The sequence below is a fragment of the Harpia harpyja genome, chromosome 16 (assembly GCF_026419915.1).
Source record: "Harpia harpyja isolate bHarHar1 chromosome 16, bHarHar1 primary haplotype, whole genome shotgun sequence".
Classification (NCBI taxonomy): Eukaryota; Metazoa; Chordata; class Aves; order Accipitriformes; family Accipitridae; genus Harpia; species Harpia harpyja.
In genome coordinates, this window is record NC_068955.1 from 5,296,499 (window position 1) to 5,309,638 (window position 13,140).

Consider the following 13,140-nt stretch of genomic DNA (forward strand, 5'->3'; position numbering starts at 1 on the left):
GAGAGCGCTAGCTCTACCGCATCCCAGCCACCCCTCTTCTACCGTTCACGCTACCCGGGGCGCCGGAACAAGCGGTTACCGGCGGCCCCCACTTCAAAAATTGTGCTTCCGAAATCTCTTGATGTCGATTCCGCGGGGGCGGCCATGTGACCCCCCCGTGCCACGCACGGCAGAAGCCCTTTTTAAAGCTGCGCTTCCGGCCCGCCGGCACCGGAAAGTGCCAGGGTACTGCCGAGATCACGGCGAGGAGCGCTTCACGTCCGAAGAACAGTGCCCGGATCTCAGTTCGTCCTCTCTTTCTCTCTCTCTTTCACCTTTCTTCCCCCCATTTCTGCATTTTTTTCCCCAAAAAACGCCGTTTCCCCCGCCTCGCTGGCCTCCCAGCGATATGCAAATCGCGCGAGGCATGCTGGGGCGCCTCCCCGCCGCGCCTTCACCGAGGACGCGAGGGGGCGCCTTTGGCCGGCACGGCGGCGCGCATGCGCAGCCACCTTCCCTCCGGATTGGCGGCACTGTAGACCGATAGCGTTTCCGGGTGGCGGCGGGCGGTGCCCCCGGAAGGGCTCGGGAGTGCGCGGCGGAGGGAGCGCAGCCGGCGGCGGTGCCTCGGTCCGCCCGCGGGTCATGGGGAGGTACGGGACGGCGGCGGGGCCGCTCGGAGGGCGGGGGGGTGTCTTTTCCCCGGTGGTGGGAGGCTCCGGTTGGTTTACACCGGCTTTTACGGCCTAAAATACGGAGGGACCCGGGAGGGAGCCCGGGGGTGGGCGCGGTAGGCCGTGCCCCGCCGCTCCCCGGGACGGGCCAGGCCTGCAGCCGGCGTTCCAACCCCTCGCGTGTGTGGCGGTCAGCAGCCGGGGCGGGGGAGGCGAGGGATGGATCCCGGGGCCTGAGGGGGGATCCTCCCCCCCGCCACAGCCCTGACAGGCCGGGCCCGGCCCGGTGCGGGACGATGTCGGCTCCGGGCGGCTGTCGGTGACCTTGGCTCTTCCCGACGGCTTTCACCGCGGTTCTCCAGCAGCTCCTGGAAACGTTTAACACGGGGAGATTCCGTTCAGTCCCATAACAGCATTCCCCGTGGGCAGTCCTGGGGCTGGTGACCTCTTTAAGCTGGCGGCTGGGAAGATGCTGGAAGAAAAACTCTTATGAGCGGCGTGTGTGGAGCTGTCGCCTCTCTAGATGCCAAGTGTCGGTGCTTCGGGGGTAGAATGTGAAGCTGGAAGCTGTGTGTCGGGGAGAAAGAAGGCTTGAGTTACCCGTCAGCAGCTAACAAACATGTCCAGGGGGGAAAAAAAGGACTTTCTTGCTCGTTTCGTTGTAGCTAGTGCACCCAATGGATAAGTGCTTGTAACAGGTGCTTCCTCTGGCAGCGTAAAGGAGGGCTTTGTCTCGCATTTGCATTTATAATAACTAAAGCAAAACCCAAGAACCTTACCAGTTTTCTCTATTAACAATAAAGAGATGCCTGGACCGTATAGTCCTTTGCAAACCTATTTAAATATTTGGTGAAAATTGTTATGTCTTAATGGAAGCAGGAGCCCCCAAGCACTCCAGGGAATGCGCTGAAGGTTTGTTTGGCTTTAACGTAGGCTTTAATTACAGCTGTAACCCTGTGTGTAGTACCACTGCTTATGAGTTACAGCAGATCACTGAGAGTCAGTGATGCTAACTGCGGCCACCAGACCTACTGCTGCCACGGAGGGAGGCTGCTGTTGCAGAGGTCCGGGCTCACCTCCACATCGCTGCTGACAGCAGATACCAAGATACTCTGTCTTCTAACAGAAAAAGGGAATTTGACTAAACTTTTGTTCCCACTTCAGGATCCTGGGAGATGCCTCATCCTCTGCAGCACCGTACGCTCGCGTGGTGATCGTGTAATATCTTCTATATAGATAAACCCTCTTGCGCCATAGCAAGGACAACGCGTGCTCTCTTGTGTGAAACTGTTTCCTCTCACAATCTTATTATAGAGTGGGTGATACGAAAAATATCTGGTATTCCTGTAGGAATGAGAGTTATATGGAAGAGGAGGAAGCAAGAGTAGGTTAACGCTGACTGCTGATGTACTGGGAAGGCTTTGGAAAATGGCCTCTCCGTTCGCTGGCCCCACAGCGGTTGCTGATGTAATTAAAGATCTAGACACTCAGATAGCTGTAAGTAAACCACCTGGGGCTTGCCGTGGGACCGGCATGTGGGATTTGTCCTGGGAATCTGCGCATCCCGTTAGTTTTGTGTTTGGTGATCTTAACGGCACGCAAAGGGTGCGATAAGATCCAGAACTAAATGAACAAAACAACTTTATGCTAATAAAGTGCTTTCTGCCCAAGGATTTCGGAGCTTTCTGCCCTGCATGGTGGGTAAGGATTCCTGCTTTGTGGATTTGTAAAGTGAAGTGTGGGGTGAACAGCCCAAGATCAGCCTAAGCTAAAACCAGGACTAGCACACTGAAGTCCCTCTTGATCTTGTGCTGAGCTCCTTGTCCAGAAATGCCAGCTGAGGTGTTTTAGGGTGTGAGCATAATGGTTTCTCATTGTTAATTCAGTTAAAATTGAGCTAGAAACTTGCTGAGGCTGCTACTGAAGTGTGTCTTGGATATAAATTCTCCTAAAAGGGCTCCGTGTCTGTAGGTGCGGCAGTGCATGAGCCTGCCTTGGCATGAAGCACTAAAGCAGCCACTTCTAAGCGCTCCTGTGTGATTTCTGGTTTGTGTTTTGGTATGAATTAATCCAAACTAACAAAGCTTGCTCTGATGAGGGGAAAATGTCTATTTGTAGCTCAGGTAGCAGACGCTCTGTTCATCACTCTGCATGTGAACGTGTAAAGCTGTTCCAACAAACTCCCTTCTTCTCTCATGAGTAAGTTCGCTCTGTGACGCACAGGCTTTTCAGAAGAGGCGTCTGCTCTCAGCAGCTGCTTCTGACCCATCTCTGGGCCCAACAGCAGCTGTTGCACCCGCTGCACGAGGGGCTTTTACATCAAACTGTTCCTTAAATGCTCATTTCACATGACAGACCTGTCACCACTGCCCACAGTGGTTGTGGGGGTGGAAGGTCCAGGGTTTGGACAAGTTTCCTTTTACAGAGCGGTAAGGACAGAGCAAAACTTGATCAAGTCTGGGGTTTAGAGCCTTCCAGCCATGAAATATAGTAGTTGCCAGTCAGGCTGTGTGTTAGCTCAGTGGCCAATAACCTGAATAACTTCAGGCACCAAAGGGTTAACCTGGAACATCTGAGTAACCAGTTAAGCTGCCGCAACTCACTTCTAGTTCACTGATAACAGCTCAATAAATCTGACTTCATTTACTGTTGCCCGGTGTGGGAAGAACAAATCAAAGGTGTGGGAGTGCACGTGTGTTTCTCTGTCAACATTACCTCTGAGTACCCAAGACTCGCGCGCTCAGAACTGAAAACGAACCCTATGTTGTCAAGCCCGCATCGAGGGATTGCTGCAGACCGGGCTTGAAGTGTGGTGTTGCTGAAAACGAGACCTCCACCCTGCGGCAGACACCCAAGGGAGCCTGAACCTTGTCGTCTTCTGGCCTGTGTCTCAGGCACGTGGAGTGTGGAGATGAAGACTCGAACGCTGTGCCTGCTGTTCCCCTGCATTGCTGCCGTGGGAGCAAGCTGCGTCCTTTAGTTAAATCTTCTTTGTGTGGTCTCTTCCTTGAAGCTGTTTGTGGTCCAAGTGAAATGTGTTCAGAAAGGCCCTGACCGGAGGGCGAGGGGTGGACACACGTGTGGGATTCAGCCCGAAGAATGAGCAGGCGGGTCAGTGCCGCTGCAGAGCTCCAGCCTCCTGTCAGTGCAGTGCGTGCAGCCGCTGTGCTTCTTGAGGCAAACTTCATATTCCATATACCAGGGAAAGTTTTCTCTTCTTCTAAACATTGCTCCTCCCTTCTTGCTGCATCCAGAGAGACCCAATCTTCTATAAACCTCTGGGCCCTGTCAGGTTGCTGTGGCTTACTCTGAACAGAGATGCGATCGCCCCGTTGAATTGCTTCTCTGTTTGCTAACTGTGGCTTTTGTTTCCTTTTCCAGTTGATTGGTTTGGGTCCCCACAACCCCAAGAAGAAGCAGGACCTAGATAAGCTTTATGATCTAAAAGCTAAAGCCCAACAGATTATGAACCAGTTTGGCCCTTCTACCTTGATCAACCTCTCCAACTTCTCCTCGATAAAGCCGGAACCAGCCAGCACTCCCCCACAGAGCTCCATGGCCAACAGCACCACCGTGGCAAAGATGCCCGGCACGCCCAGCGGAGGAGGAAGGCTCAGCCCTGAAAGCAACCAGGTAATTTCATCCCTGACTTTAGGACAGTGGGGGAGATGCCCAGACCTGCCTGTGGCTTAATTCCTCTCCTTCCTTAAACTGCCAGCAAAAACTTAGTGTCTGTTAAAGTATCAGTTACAGAGTGAGCAGACACCTTCATGTATTTCTTCCCTCCCAGGCACTTTCAGGCTGGATGGTGTATGGACGCTGTAGATGTAGAGGTTTTTTCAGTCTCAGGAAAATGTATATTGGGGGTGTGATTGGGAAATTCTTTTAAAATGTGGTTTAGATGGGAGAAATAGAAGTGCAGGTTTGTAGCCTCCATCTTACTGGGGTGGTGCGAGAGGCAGCATCGCTACCAGGAGCTGCTGACTTGCGTGTTTGCTTGTTGTGGTGTGGAGTCTTTGATGTGCATAAAATATGTTGCTGCCCAGCGAGTGTTCCAGGAATACACCCTGATCTCTCTGCGGGCTTCGTGTCTCTGCGTGACCTCTCTGGGAAGTGTACTAGTCCCCCGACACAAACACATGCACAGCAGTTCCACCATTGGTGTAAGGGAACCAGGAAGGGCAGGAATTTCCCACGTGTGTCTGATTCATCTGACCAGGCTGACAGATCAGCAGTGATAGCTTTCATCCATATCCTGTAAGACTTAAGTGTCCTGCTGTTGTTCAGCAGCAGTAAAATTTCTGCTCCCTGCCATGTTTGGTCTGAGAGGGTGCTGCCTTCTGCCCTAGAATAACCCAGCACTCCGTATCTCTGTTTTCCATTTGAAACACTAAAGCTGATAAGCACTAGAGCCATGGAAATACTTCCTTTGTGCCCTGAGCACAAATTTAGTCGCTGATACGTTGCTTGCACTTGCTGTCTGCCTCTTAAGACTTCTAGTTTTGCCTTTGTCTCCTCTTGCCAGCCGCCTTACTTCAGCCGGTGGCATTTTAGTGCCAGTTTAGTGCAGGAGACTTATTTATCCTGGCCTGCTGCATTCCACTTTCCGTTCAGAGCAACCACTGGTGCTTGAAAATGACTCCTTAACACCTGATATTTCTTATCTCTGCCATTCCTGAACTGATATGCTGTGTCAACATGTATGACTTGGGCCTCCAGTGTAGCGGGGGAGGAGGTCTTTTGCGGCTGTGTGGGCAGCTGCTTTGCTAAACTAGGGCAGCCAATTGTTCCTCTTCTCCCACACACTCAGGTTTTAACCAAGAAGAAACTGCAGGACCTGGTGCGTGAGGTGGATCCGAACGAGCAGCTGGATGAAGATGTGGAGGAAGTAGGTACCAACCCATAGCAGGGGCTGTGGAAAGAGCTAATCTGGGATTTTTCACGGACCGGTGGCCCTTTGTCCAAGGTGGGGAGGGTTGGTTCATTTTACACTTCTGTATTCTCATGTTCGCTGCAGCCTTCAGCCATCCCTGTCTGCTTCTGTGTCCCAGTGTCAAAAAGGATTTTAAAACAGCAATTGTAGCAAACGCCTTTGAAATACTACCTTCTGAGGGTTCATTTTCATGCTTTCCGCATAATTTCAGCTGCTCAGTACTCATAAGACTGGTTGTTGTCCTCGTTCTGCCACAGATGCTGTTGCAGATTGCCGATGATTTCATAGAGAGCGTGGTGACGGCTGCCTGCCAGCTTGCACGGCATCGCAAGTCAAACACCCTGGAAGTGAAAGATGTCCAGTTGCATCTTGGTGAGTGATTTTTTTTTTTTTTTTTTTTAACCCCCTCAGCTGAGAGCTGGGTGCATGCTCTGAAGTCAGGGCATGGTTGGGGTGGAAACCTGTGAGTAGCTACAGATCTGTTGCTGCTTAATAATGTCTTAATAATCAGGGGATGAACGGGGTGGCTGCCCCTAACCATCCCCTCTCCAAATTTTGCAGTTGTGCGGTTTGTAGCTGTCCATCAGCCTGTGTTGGAAGGTCCCTAGCACGGGGACTGCATCTTTACCATGTTTAATGCTGTGCAGCCCTCCGCTACTCTGCTTTTGTGAAGCTTTTATAGCTGGTATGCGGATCACCAGCACGTCTCTAGCACTGGCTCCAGGCGGGTGTGCTGCCGGTACGTTCGTGATGATGAGGCCGCTCTTGCGGTGGGCGGTTGGGGTAGAGCGTGCTGACCTATGGTCTCTCTTCCAGAGCGTCAGTGGAACATGTGGATCCCGGGCTTTGGTTCTGAAGAAATCAGGCCCTACAAAAAAGCCTGCACTACAGAAGCTCACAAACAGGTAAGGAGCCCTCAGTAACAGTGAGAATTGCAAGGTAGAAGCCTGACACAGGGAGGGTGGTTGTGGACTTCTGGCACAATTTGAATTTGTAGCCTCTTCCAAGTGATTTGGACTTGAAATAACTTCCAGAGTCTCCTTGCCTGTTTGTGCAGAGAGGATTGAAGTTGCTCTGGCTCCTCAGTGCCCCAAGAGAAGCAGCGGTACTCACTGTCTAAAGGGTAGCCCAGCTTGGAAGGGTTCAAAAACAGCTGAATGCTGCAGACAGTAACTTGTCAGCTGCCCCCTTGCAGATCCTGTGCTCCGTCTTTGTGCAGAAGGGACTGAAAACACACTGACAACTCCTCTGGTTCACTAGAAAATCCATACCCAGGCATGGGGGGTTAAATGTAGGTGTAGCCCCTCGAACCGCTCCAGGACTCTGGATGTTCCAGGTGAACCACAGGGCTCTGCCAGGCTGTGGCTCAAGTTCCTGGGGCCATTTTATGTCTGCGGCCCAGCACTGTATTCTGTGAGCAGTGTGCGACACCTGCCGTGTCTGTGTGTAAGGATCGGGAACCTGGGCTGCTCGCCACTGCAAGAATTTAAACAGCTGCAAAAAGCCTAAAGGCCTGGGAAGGTGTAGCGGAGAGCACACCTTTGTCCTGGGATTTCAGCTGTAGATCGGAGCTGAGCAGCTCTGGGGGTTTTTTTCCCCTTAGTTTTGCTTTAACTGAATTGGGCCATCGCTTTTTAAGTGTACGGTCAGAGCCAGGGAGGGAACTGCCCTGCGGGAGCCGTCACAATTCATGGATGATACTGCATGTCCTCTCCTGAAGCTCCTGCAGCAACCGCTGGGTAGAGAGAGAGGAGGCTTTGAAGTGGGGTTTGATCTCATGCTCTGTTTAATCCCACTGCCCCCACTAGTGTCGGTGTTTCACTTGCCAGCCCCGGGTGTCGAGGAGAGGAGCACAGACGCTTTCTTTTACTCTGGCTCCAGCTTGGGACCCCATTAAGATTCAAATGGACTTGAAAGACCTGTGTGGAAACAAGTCAGGCAGTGTCCTGAGAGAACCCGAGATACCTTGTTCCTGCACGGTGACAGGTTGTTTTGCAGTAACCTTGTCTGAGATGCTCGGCTTCCCACGTTTTTCTCTTTCTTGTTACAGAGAATGGCATTGATTCGCAAAACTACCAAGAAATAGCCCCTGGGAAGAGCTGGGAGAAGACGCCACTGCATTTTGGGATATCTGCCTCTCCACTGAAGCCTCCACAATGCCATCCATGGGATATTTTTTTTAATGCTTTACAGAGAAGCATATATTTTTTATTAACGGTGCAGCAATATCTTGACTTTATGAGGAGATCTGCCAAAAACATTCTACGCCCCCTTCCTCATTCCCCCTAAGAGTGCAACATATCTCAAAACAAAGACTTTTATTTGTGACTTGAAAGTGGTTTATCGTATAAGTGATTATCCAAGGGACAGAGCATTTGATCTTGTGTGGGACAGTATTAGAAGCATCTGTAGAGGTTTTTGTTTCCTCCTTCCTGCCCCTACCTGCTCCAGTACTTTGTAATGTCAGTGTTTCTATAAATACTTGCGTTTGTTTTACATGAATAAAGAAATTATTAATCTAAAACCATGGCACAGTCTTGTGCTCTTCAAACAGCACACGGAGGGGTTGCAAGTGAAATGGGCAGCCTCCACGTTGCCTGGTTTCTGCGTGTGGTGCTGTTCTGGTAAGAGATCTCCTGCCCTAGGGTTTAGAGTGAGTGGCAGGAATTGGCTGGCCTCTGCCATGCTGATGGGGCTGGGCAGGCGGCTTCCCCTCCTCACCTCCAGCCCAGCGCGAGTAGTTTGCCCATCGCTTCGACATTCAGACCATTAGGAGTGGGACATGGTGACTGAGGACAAGAAATCAAAGTGATCCTGGTTCTCTTCTTGCCTGGGACATAAAGAAAGGCCATATCCCCCTGCCTGTTCCTGCCTGCTCTGCTCGGTCTCCGTCAGAGAAGCCGCAGGCCGTTTGTCATGGTGAAGAGGAGCTGGCAGCTCTGCAGATTCCCCTGCACAACAGGGAGGCTCCTGTGGACCCGCGGGCAGGAGTGGGGCCCGTCCTCCCTGCCCGGTTTGCTGCTGGGACCCTCGGCCTCCTGGTAACCTACAGGGGGAAACCGCCTTGGCTGAAGTAATTCAGAAGCCGGTACAGGCTCTCTCCTCTCCTGTCAGTGCTGGCTGAGGAGCCCGGGGAGTGCGATAAGAACACCCAGCCTCTTGGGTGAGGCCAGTCGGACGGGCGCTCGGGGCGAAGGGAAGCTGTTCCTGCACCGCAGCTGCACTTGGCTGCTGCCGGGGGGGATGTAGAGTTGTTCACGGGCTGTTCCAGCTCGGGGGTACCTGGGAGAAGCTGCTGTTCAAACCAGACCACCTCGCCCTCCCGAGCACGGAGGAGATCAGCTCTGAGTGAACGGGTTGGGTAGTAAAAGGAGTTTCAGATCAGCACTGATCTGACTTGGGACCGGGGGGACCTGTGGTTCCTCTCGGGGGGATGGGGACAGCCTTCTAGAAAGGGAATTCGGAGAGAGAATAGAGGAAGGTGGGTGACACCCACCTCGCTGCAGACTGCTGCCCCATCGAGCCAGGCGACTTCACCCTTCCCCAGTAAAACACGGGCAGGCAGAGAGGTGAACAGGGGGTGTTTAATGTGCCCTTGCAGTCGCTTGCTGCTCCTGCCTGCACCCCGGCTGCTCGATCTCTGCCTCACCTCCTGTGCATCGCGGTGGGCAGAGCCCAGCGTGTCCCAACCCCGCCGGGGCAGGTTGCCAGCGTCCCCAGCTCTAGCACGAGCATCTCTTCCGCTTCTCTTCCTTCTCCGGTGCCCGAGCCTTGAGCGGTGCCGGCAGCGGGACGCTGCTCTTCACCCCGTCCCACGCCTCAGTGGGAGCCAGCCGCCCTGTTTGCAGCGCCTGGTAGATGGCCAACGTCAGCATCTGGAAAGCCTGGACCACGTTGCTGGCATCCTTGGCCGAGGTCTCGACATACTGCACCCCCAGCGAGGCTGCCAGCTTCTCTGCCTCCTTCCTGCCCACCCGCCGCTGCCCTGCCAGGTCACTCTTGTGCCCCACCAGCAAGAAGACGATGCTGAACGGCTGGACCGTGTCCGTCACCTCCCGGTGCCACTGCCGGATGCTCTCAAAGGACGCGCGGTTGGTGAGGTCAAAAAGCAGCATCCCCCCAGCCGAGTTGCGGTAGTAAGAGCGAGTCACGGATCTGGGGCGCAAAGAGAAATGGGGTGAGCAGCCCCCGGGGCTCCCCTCTGCTGCCTTGGGCAGCATCTCCCCTGCTTGCAGAGCAGCCCCAGCCACGTCCTCCTGCTTTCAACCAGCACAGTGCTCCCAGGCTACTATGTGAAGGAGGAAAATCGGCCCTTTTGCTGTATGAGCAAGCGGTCCAGGCAGCTCTGTCCCTGCTCAGCCACCAAAGCTCATCCGTCCCCTGCAGCCACAGCCCCCGAACTCTCCCGTGCCCGGCAGCCACATCCCCTGAGCTCCCCTGTCCCCAGTAGCCAGCCTGGCCGGCGGTGGGCAGCCCCAGCAGTGAGGTGGGCAGGCTCCTGGCAGCTGAGGAAGCCGCTTTGCCCAGCTCCCAGTGGGCTCCCAGCCTGTTCCCCTGTCCCTCTGCAGCTGGTGGGGCAGAGGGCTGCTTGGGGAGTCCCGTATCCACTTTGGAGCTGGAGCCAGGGCTCACAAGGCAACCCCAAGGGCTTCTTTCCCTGGGGACACCCTTGGCTTTGGCTCATCTGGGCCCCTGCAGCCTGCCCCGTGCCGGGCATCGTGGTTCCTCACCCATGGGGCTCCCTGCAGCAAGCGAACCAGTGGGGACGCAGCTGTATTGAGGACCTCCCCGGGTTTGGGATCACAACATCAGCACCCCAAATCCAGGAGAACAACTCACTCCCGGGACTTCCCCGGCTCCATCGCCCCCTCCGCACGCCGTGGCCGGAGCCGGACCCACCTGAACCGCTCCTGCCCGGCCGTATCCCAGAACTGCAGCTTCACCCGTAGCCCCGGTTCCAGCTCCACGAACTGGACGTAGAAGTCCACCCCCACCGTCTGGTTGACGGCATCCAGGAAGACACCCTCGGTGTAACGCCGCAGCAACGAGGACTTCCCCACCGTCGAGTCCCCCAGCATGATCACCCGGAACTGGTACTGCCACCGCGGCTCCATCGGTGCCTCCGCCGTCGGCTGGGACCCGCCGCCCCCGCGTCGGGCGCATGTACAGGCAGGCAGGCAGCACCGGGTGCCTCCACTCCTCCACCCAGGAGGCGTTCCCGCCCCGCCATGGGTGCTGGGTGGCCCCTTTGGAGCCCCTTTGCTCCCTTTATCTTGGCTCCATCCAGCTGGAAGCACTCGGGGGGATGCCTGGTCCCATTTTCCCAGAGGGTGGCCCCAGGACAAGAGGCCCCTCAAGTGGCACGGCCATGGGCAGACGTGGGTGGGGGTTACCCCACCAGTGACCTCCCCAAAGCAGAGCATCCCCCATATCATGGGTTGAGCATGGCAATGTGTCCCTGCCAGGGGTCTGGCACTCGGCACAGCCTTTATTTAGTGCAGAAAAGCCTCAGGTTTATTAAAAACACTCCTGCAGGGGAATATTATTTTTTTCAGAGCCCCCAAATTAAGGCTTGAAATAAACCCAAACCAGGGTGGGGACGCAGCCCCACGCATCGCCCAAGGGCAGGGGTGCTGCGTGGGGAGAGAAACATCCCCATGGGTGGAGGGTCCCGTGAGTCCCCCCCGTCACCATCAGCACTGGCAGCGCTCCCGGGGCTCTCCCCGTGCCGGGGGCCGGCGGCGGCTCTGGCTGGGGATGAGCCTGATGCCACCGCAGCCCCGGTGAGGGTTGAGGCCCCCCTGCCCCAGGGCCCGCTGGATGCCCCCCGCCAGCGTCTGGAAGGCCAGCTCCACGTTGAGGTTGCTGCGGGCCGAGGTCTCCACGAAAGCCATGCCCAGGGTGGCAGCCAGGTGCCTGGCTTCCTCCGCCGAGACGGCTCGCTCGGCTGCCAGGTCACACTTGTGTCCCACCAGGACGAAGGTGGGGGGCCGGTCCCCGGCGGCTTCGCGGTACCACTCGGGGACGTGCTCGAAGGATGCCCGGTTGGTGAGGTCGAACACCAGCAGCACGCCCGCCGCGCTCCGGTAGAAGGACCTGGTGATAGACCTGGGCACATTGGGAGGGGGGGGTTGGGGGGGGGCAGCCCAGCACCCTGCCAGCTCCCACACCTTCTTCCCTGTGACGGGGCTCAGGGGATTTTTGGGTCCCAGCTGGGACCTCGGGAGCAGGAAGGGGAGACCTGCCCAGACCATTTGGCCCCCCCTTTTCTGTTCAGCATCCCCCCCACCCCAGACTCAGGGGGTCCAGAGGAGAGGAGGAGGATGGTGCCTCCATCCCCCCTACAGCCTGGGGTGCAGCAAGGATGGGGCAGCACCCACGGGTGGATGCCCATGGAGCTGAGCACTGGACAGAAATGGGGCACCCCCACACCCACCCTGGGGCTCCCAGGAACAGGGGCAGCGTGAGACCACTCGCTCCAACCACAGCACCCAGCTCTTCAGCACTTCACACCCCATTTGAGACTCTTTCAGGCTTCTGGGAGGTCCTGGCTCCAGCATGATGCAATCAGAAGGAAATCACCCAGCCCACCGGCAATCCAGGACCGGCACCCAACCCTGCTGCTTTGCCTGCCCCCCAAAACCAGCTCTGACTTTCCTGCAAGCTCAGCACAAGGTTGCAACAGCCCCTAAAGCGCCAGGATCGCAGCGAGCCATCGCTGCCCATCGCTGCACACCCGGCCAGGGACTTTACACCCACTCCAGGGTGTAAAGTCAGCTGGGCGCTGGGGTCCCACATGGGGGTTGTGTCCCCACGTCCGTCCCCACCTCACCTGAACCTCTCCTGGCCGGCTGTGTCCCAGAGCTGCAGCTTGGCCTTGCCGGCGGGCGGCACCAGGATGGTGCGGCTGTAAAACTCCACGCCAACGGTGGGGCAGGGGGCAGCCGCCCCCACGCCCCCCCTACCCGGACCCTCCGCAAAGCAGCGCAGCAGCGACGACTTCCCCACTGCCGCGTCCCCCAGCACGATGACGCGAAACTGGTAGTGGCCCCCAGGGTCGGGGTTCCGGGGGGGACCCGTCACCGTCCCCATGCCGGCAGCTGTGCCCGGCGAGGCCAGATTCGCTGGTCCCAGGCTGGCAGATCCTGACCCAGCTGGGCTTTGCTGTGCTGGCGGGGCTGGGGACAGGTCTCCACCCTTGTCCCCACCCCACAGCACCTTCCCTGGGGACGGCTCTGGCCGCAGTCACCTGGGCGGACAAATAAACTGTCACAGGGAGGAGGGAGAAGCCACCAGGTCTGTTCTCATCCTCCTGTCCCCAGGACACTGTGTTTGGTGGTGTCACATCCCAGCTGTGTCCCGCTGCCTAGTTTCAGTGACAAAGACGGGGACAGCCAGGCTGCGAGTGTACGAACACGCTGCCGCAGAGGGGCTGGTGCCCGAGGAAGCCAAAATTCTGGGAGAGGTGGGAGGGACAAGCTTTGTGGGAAAAGGACTCTCGAGTCCCCACGGGGAGAAGGGAAGAGGGGTCAGAGGCACCGACTCTGCGTCCCC

At 56.3% G+C, this 13,140-nt stretch overlaps 3 protein-coding genes and 1 non-coding gene across 6 annotated transcripts; 1 reads left to right on the forward strand and 3 right to left on the reverse strand.

Moving 5' to 3' along the window:
- Positions 1-55: 55 nt before the first annotated feature.
- Positions 56-184, reverse strand: LOC128153169 (U11 spliceosomal RNA). Its single transcript, XR_008238865.1, has one exon. It is a non-coding gene; the product is annotated as a U11 spliceosomal RNA (small nuclear RNA).
- Positions 185-506: 322 nt separating this feature from the next.
- On the forward strand, positions 507-8,110 carry TAF12 (TATA-box binding protein associated factor 12). 3 transcript variants are annotated; one of them, XM_052811560.1, is made up of 7 exons: positions 516-632; positions 2,004-2,150; positions 4,035-4,286; positions 5,464-5,541; positions 5,844-5,958; positions 6,403-6,491; positions 7,637-8,110. In XM_052811560.1, exons 2-7 carry the CDS (start codon positions 2,082-2,084, stop codon positions 7,670-7,672), a joined length of 639 nt encoding a protein of 212 aa, XP_052667520.1. In that variant the 5' UTR covers positions 516-632; positions 2,004-2,081; the 3' UTR covers positions 7,673-8,110. The 3 variants fall into 3 exon arrangements, with proteins under 3 accessions (XP_052667522.1, XP_052667521.1, XP_052667520.1); XM_052811562.1 differs by lacking the exon at positions 2,004-2,150 and having other exon boundaries at positions 507-632; XM_052811561.1 differs by lacking the exon at positions 5,464-5,541 and having other exon boundaries at positions 514-632.
- Positions 8,111-9,150: 1,040 nt separating this feature from the next.
- On the reverse strand, positions 9,151-10,754 carry LOC128152859 (ras-related protein Rab-39B-like). Its single transcript, XM_052811530.1, has 2 exons — positions 10,486-10,754; positions 9,151-9,741 (listed from the first exon to the last, which is right to left on the reverse strand). Exons 1-2 carry the CDS (start codon positions 10,698-10,700, stop codon positions 9,309-9,311), a joined length of 648 nt encoding a protein of 215 aa, XP_052667490.1. The 5' UTR covers positions 10,701-10,754; the 3' UTR covers positions 9,151-9,308.
- A 525-nt stretch (positions 10,755-11,279) lies between these two features.
- Positions 11,280-12,678, reverse strand: LOC128152396 (ras-related protein Rab-42-like). The gene is made up of 2 exons (XM_052810617.1): positions 12,419-12,678; positions 11,280-11,694 (listed from the first exon to the last, which is right to left on the reverse strand). The coding sequence occupies exons 1-2, from the start codon at positions 12,676-12,678 to the stop codon at positions 11,280-11,282; spliced, it is 675 nt and encodes a 224-aa protein (XP_052666577.1).
- Positions 12,679-13,140: the final 462 nt, after the last annotated feature.

Coding starts and splice junctions, on each gene's coding strand:
- TAF12 (XM_052811560.1), top strand. CDS start 2,082: ATGGCCTCTCCGTTCGCTGGCCCCACAGCGGTTGCTGATGTAATTAAA. Junction 4,287..5,463: donor TCAGCCCTGAAAGCAACCAG/GTAATTTCATCC, acceptor CCACACACTCAG/GTTTTAACCAAGAAGAAACT. Junction 6,492..7,636: donor CTACAGAAGCTCACAAACAG/GTAAGGAGCCCT, acceptor TTCTTGTTACAG/AGAATGGCATTGATTCGCAA.
- LOC128152859 (XM_052811530.1), bottom strand. CDS start 10,700: ATGGAGCCGCGGTGGCAGTACCAGTTCCGGGTGATCATGCTGGGGGAC. Junction 9,742..10,485: donor GCCGGGCAGGAGCGGTTCAG/GTGGGTCCGGCT, acceptor TTTGCGCCCCAG/ATCCGTGACTCGCTCTTACT.
- LOC128152396 (XM_052810617.1), bottom strand. CDS start 12,678: ATGGGGACGGTGACGGGTCCCCCCCGGAACCCCGACCCTGGGGGCCAC. Junction 11,695..12,418: donor GCCGGCCAGGAGAGGTTCAG/GTGAGGTGGGGA, acceptor CAATGTGCCCAG/GTCTATCACCAGGTCCTTCT.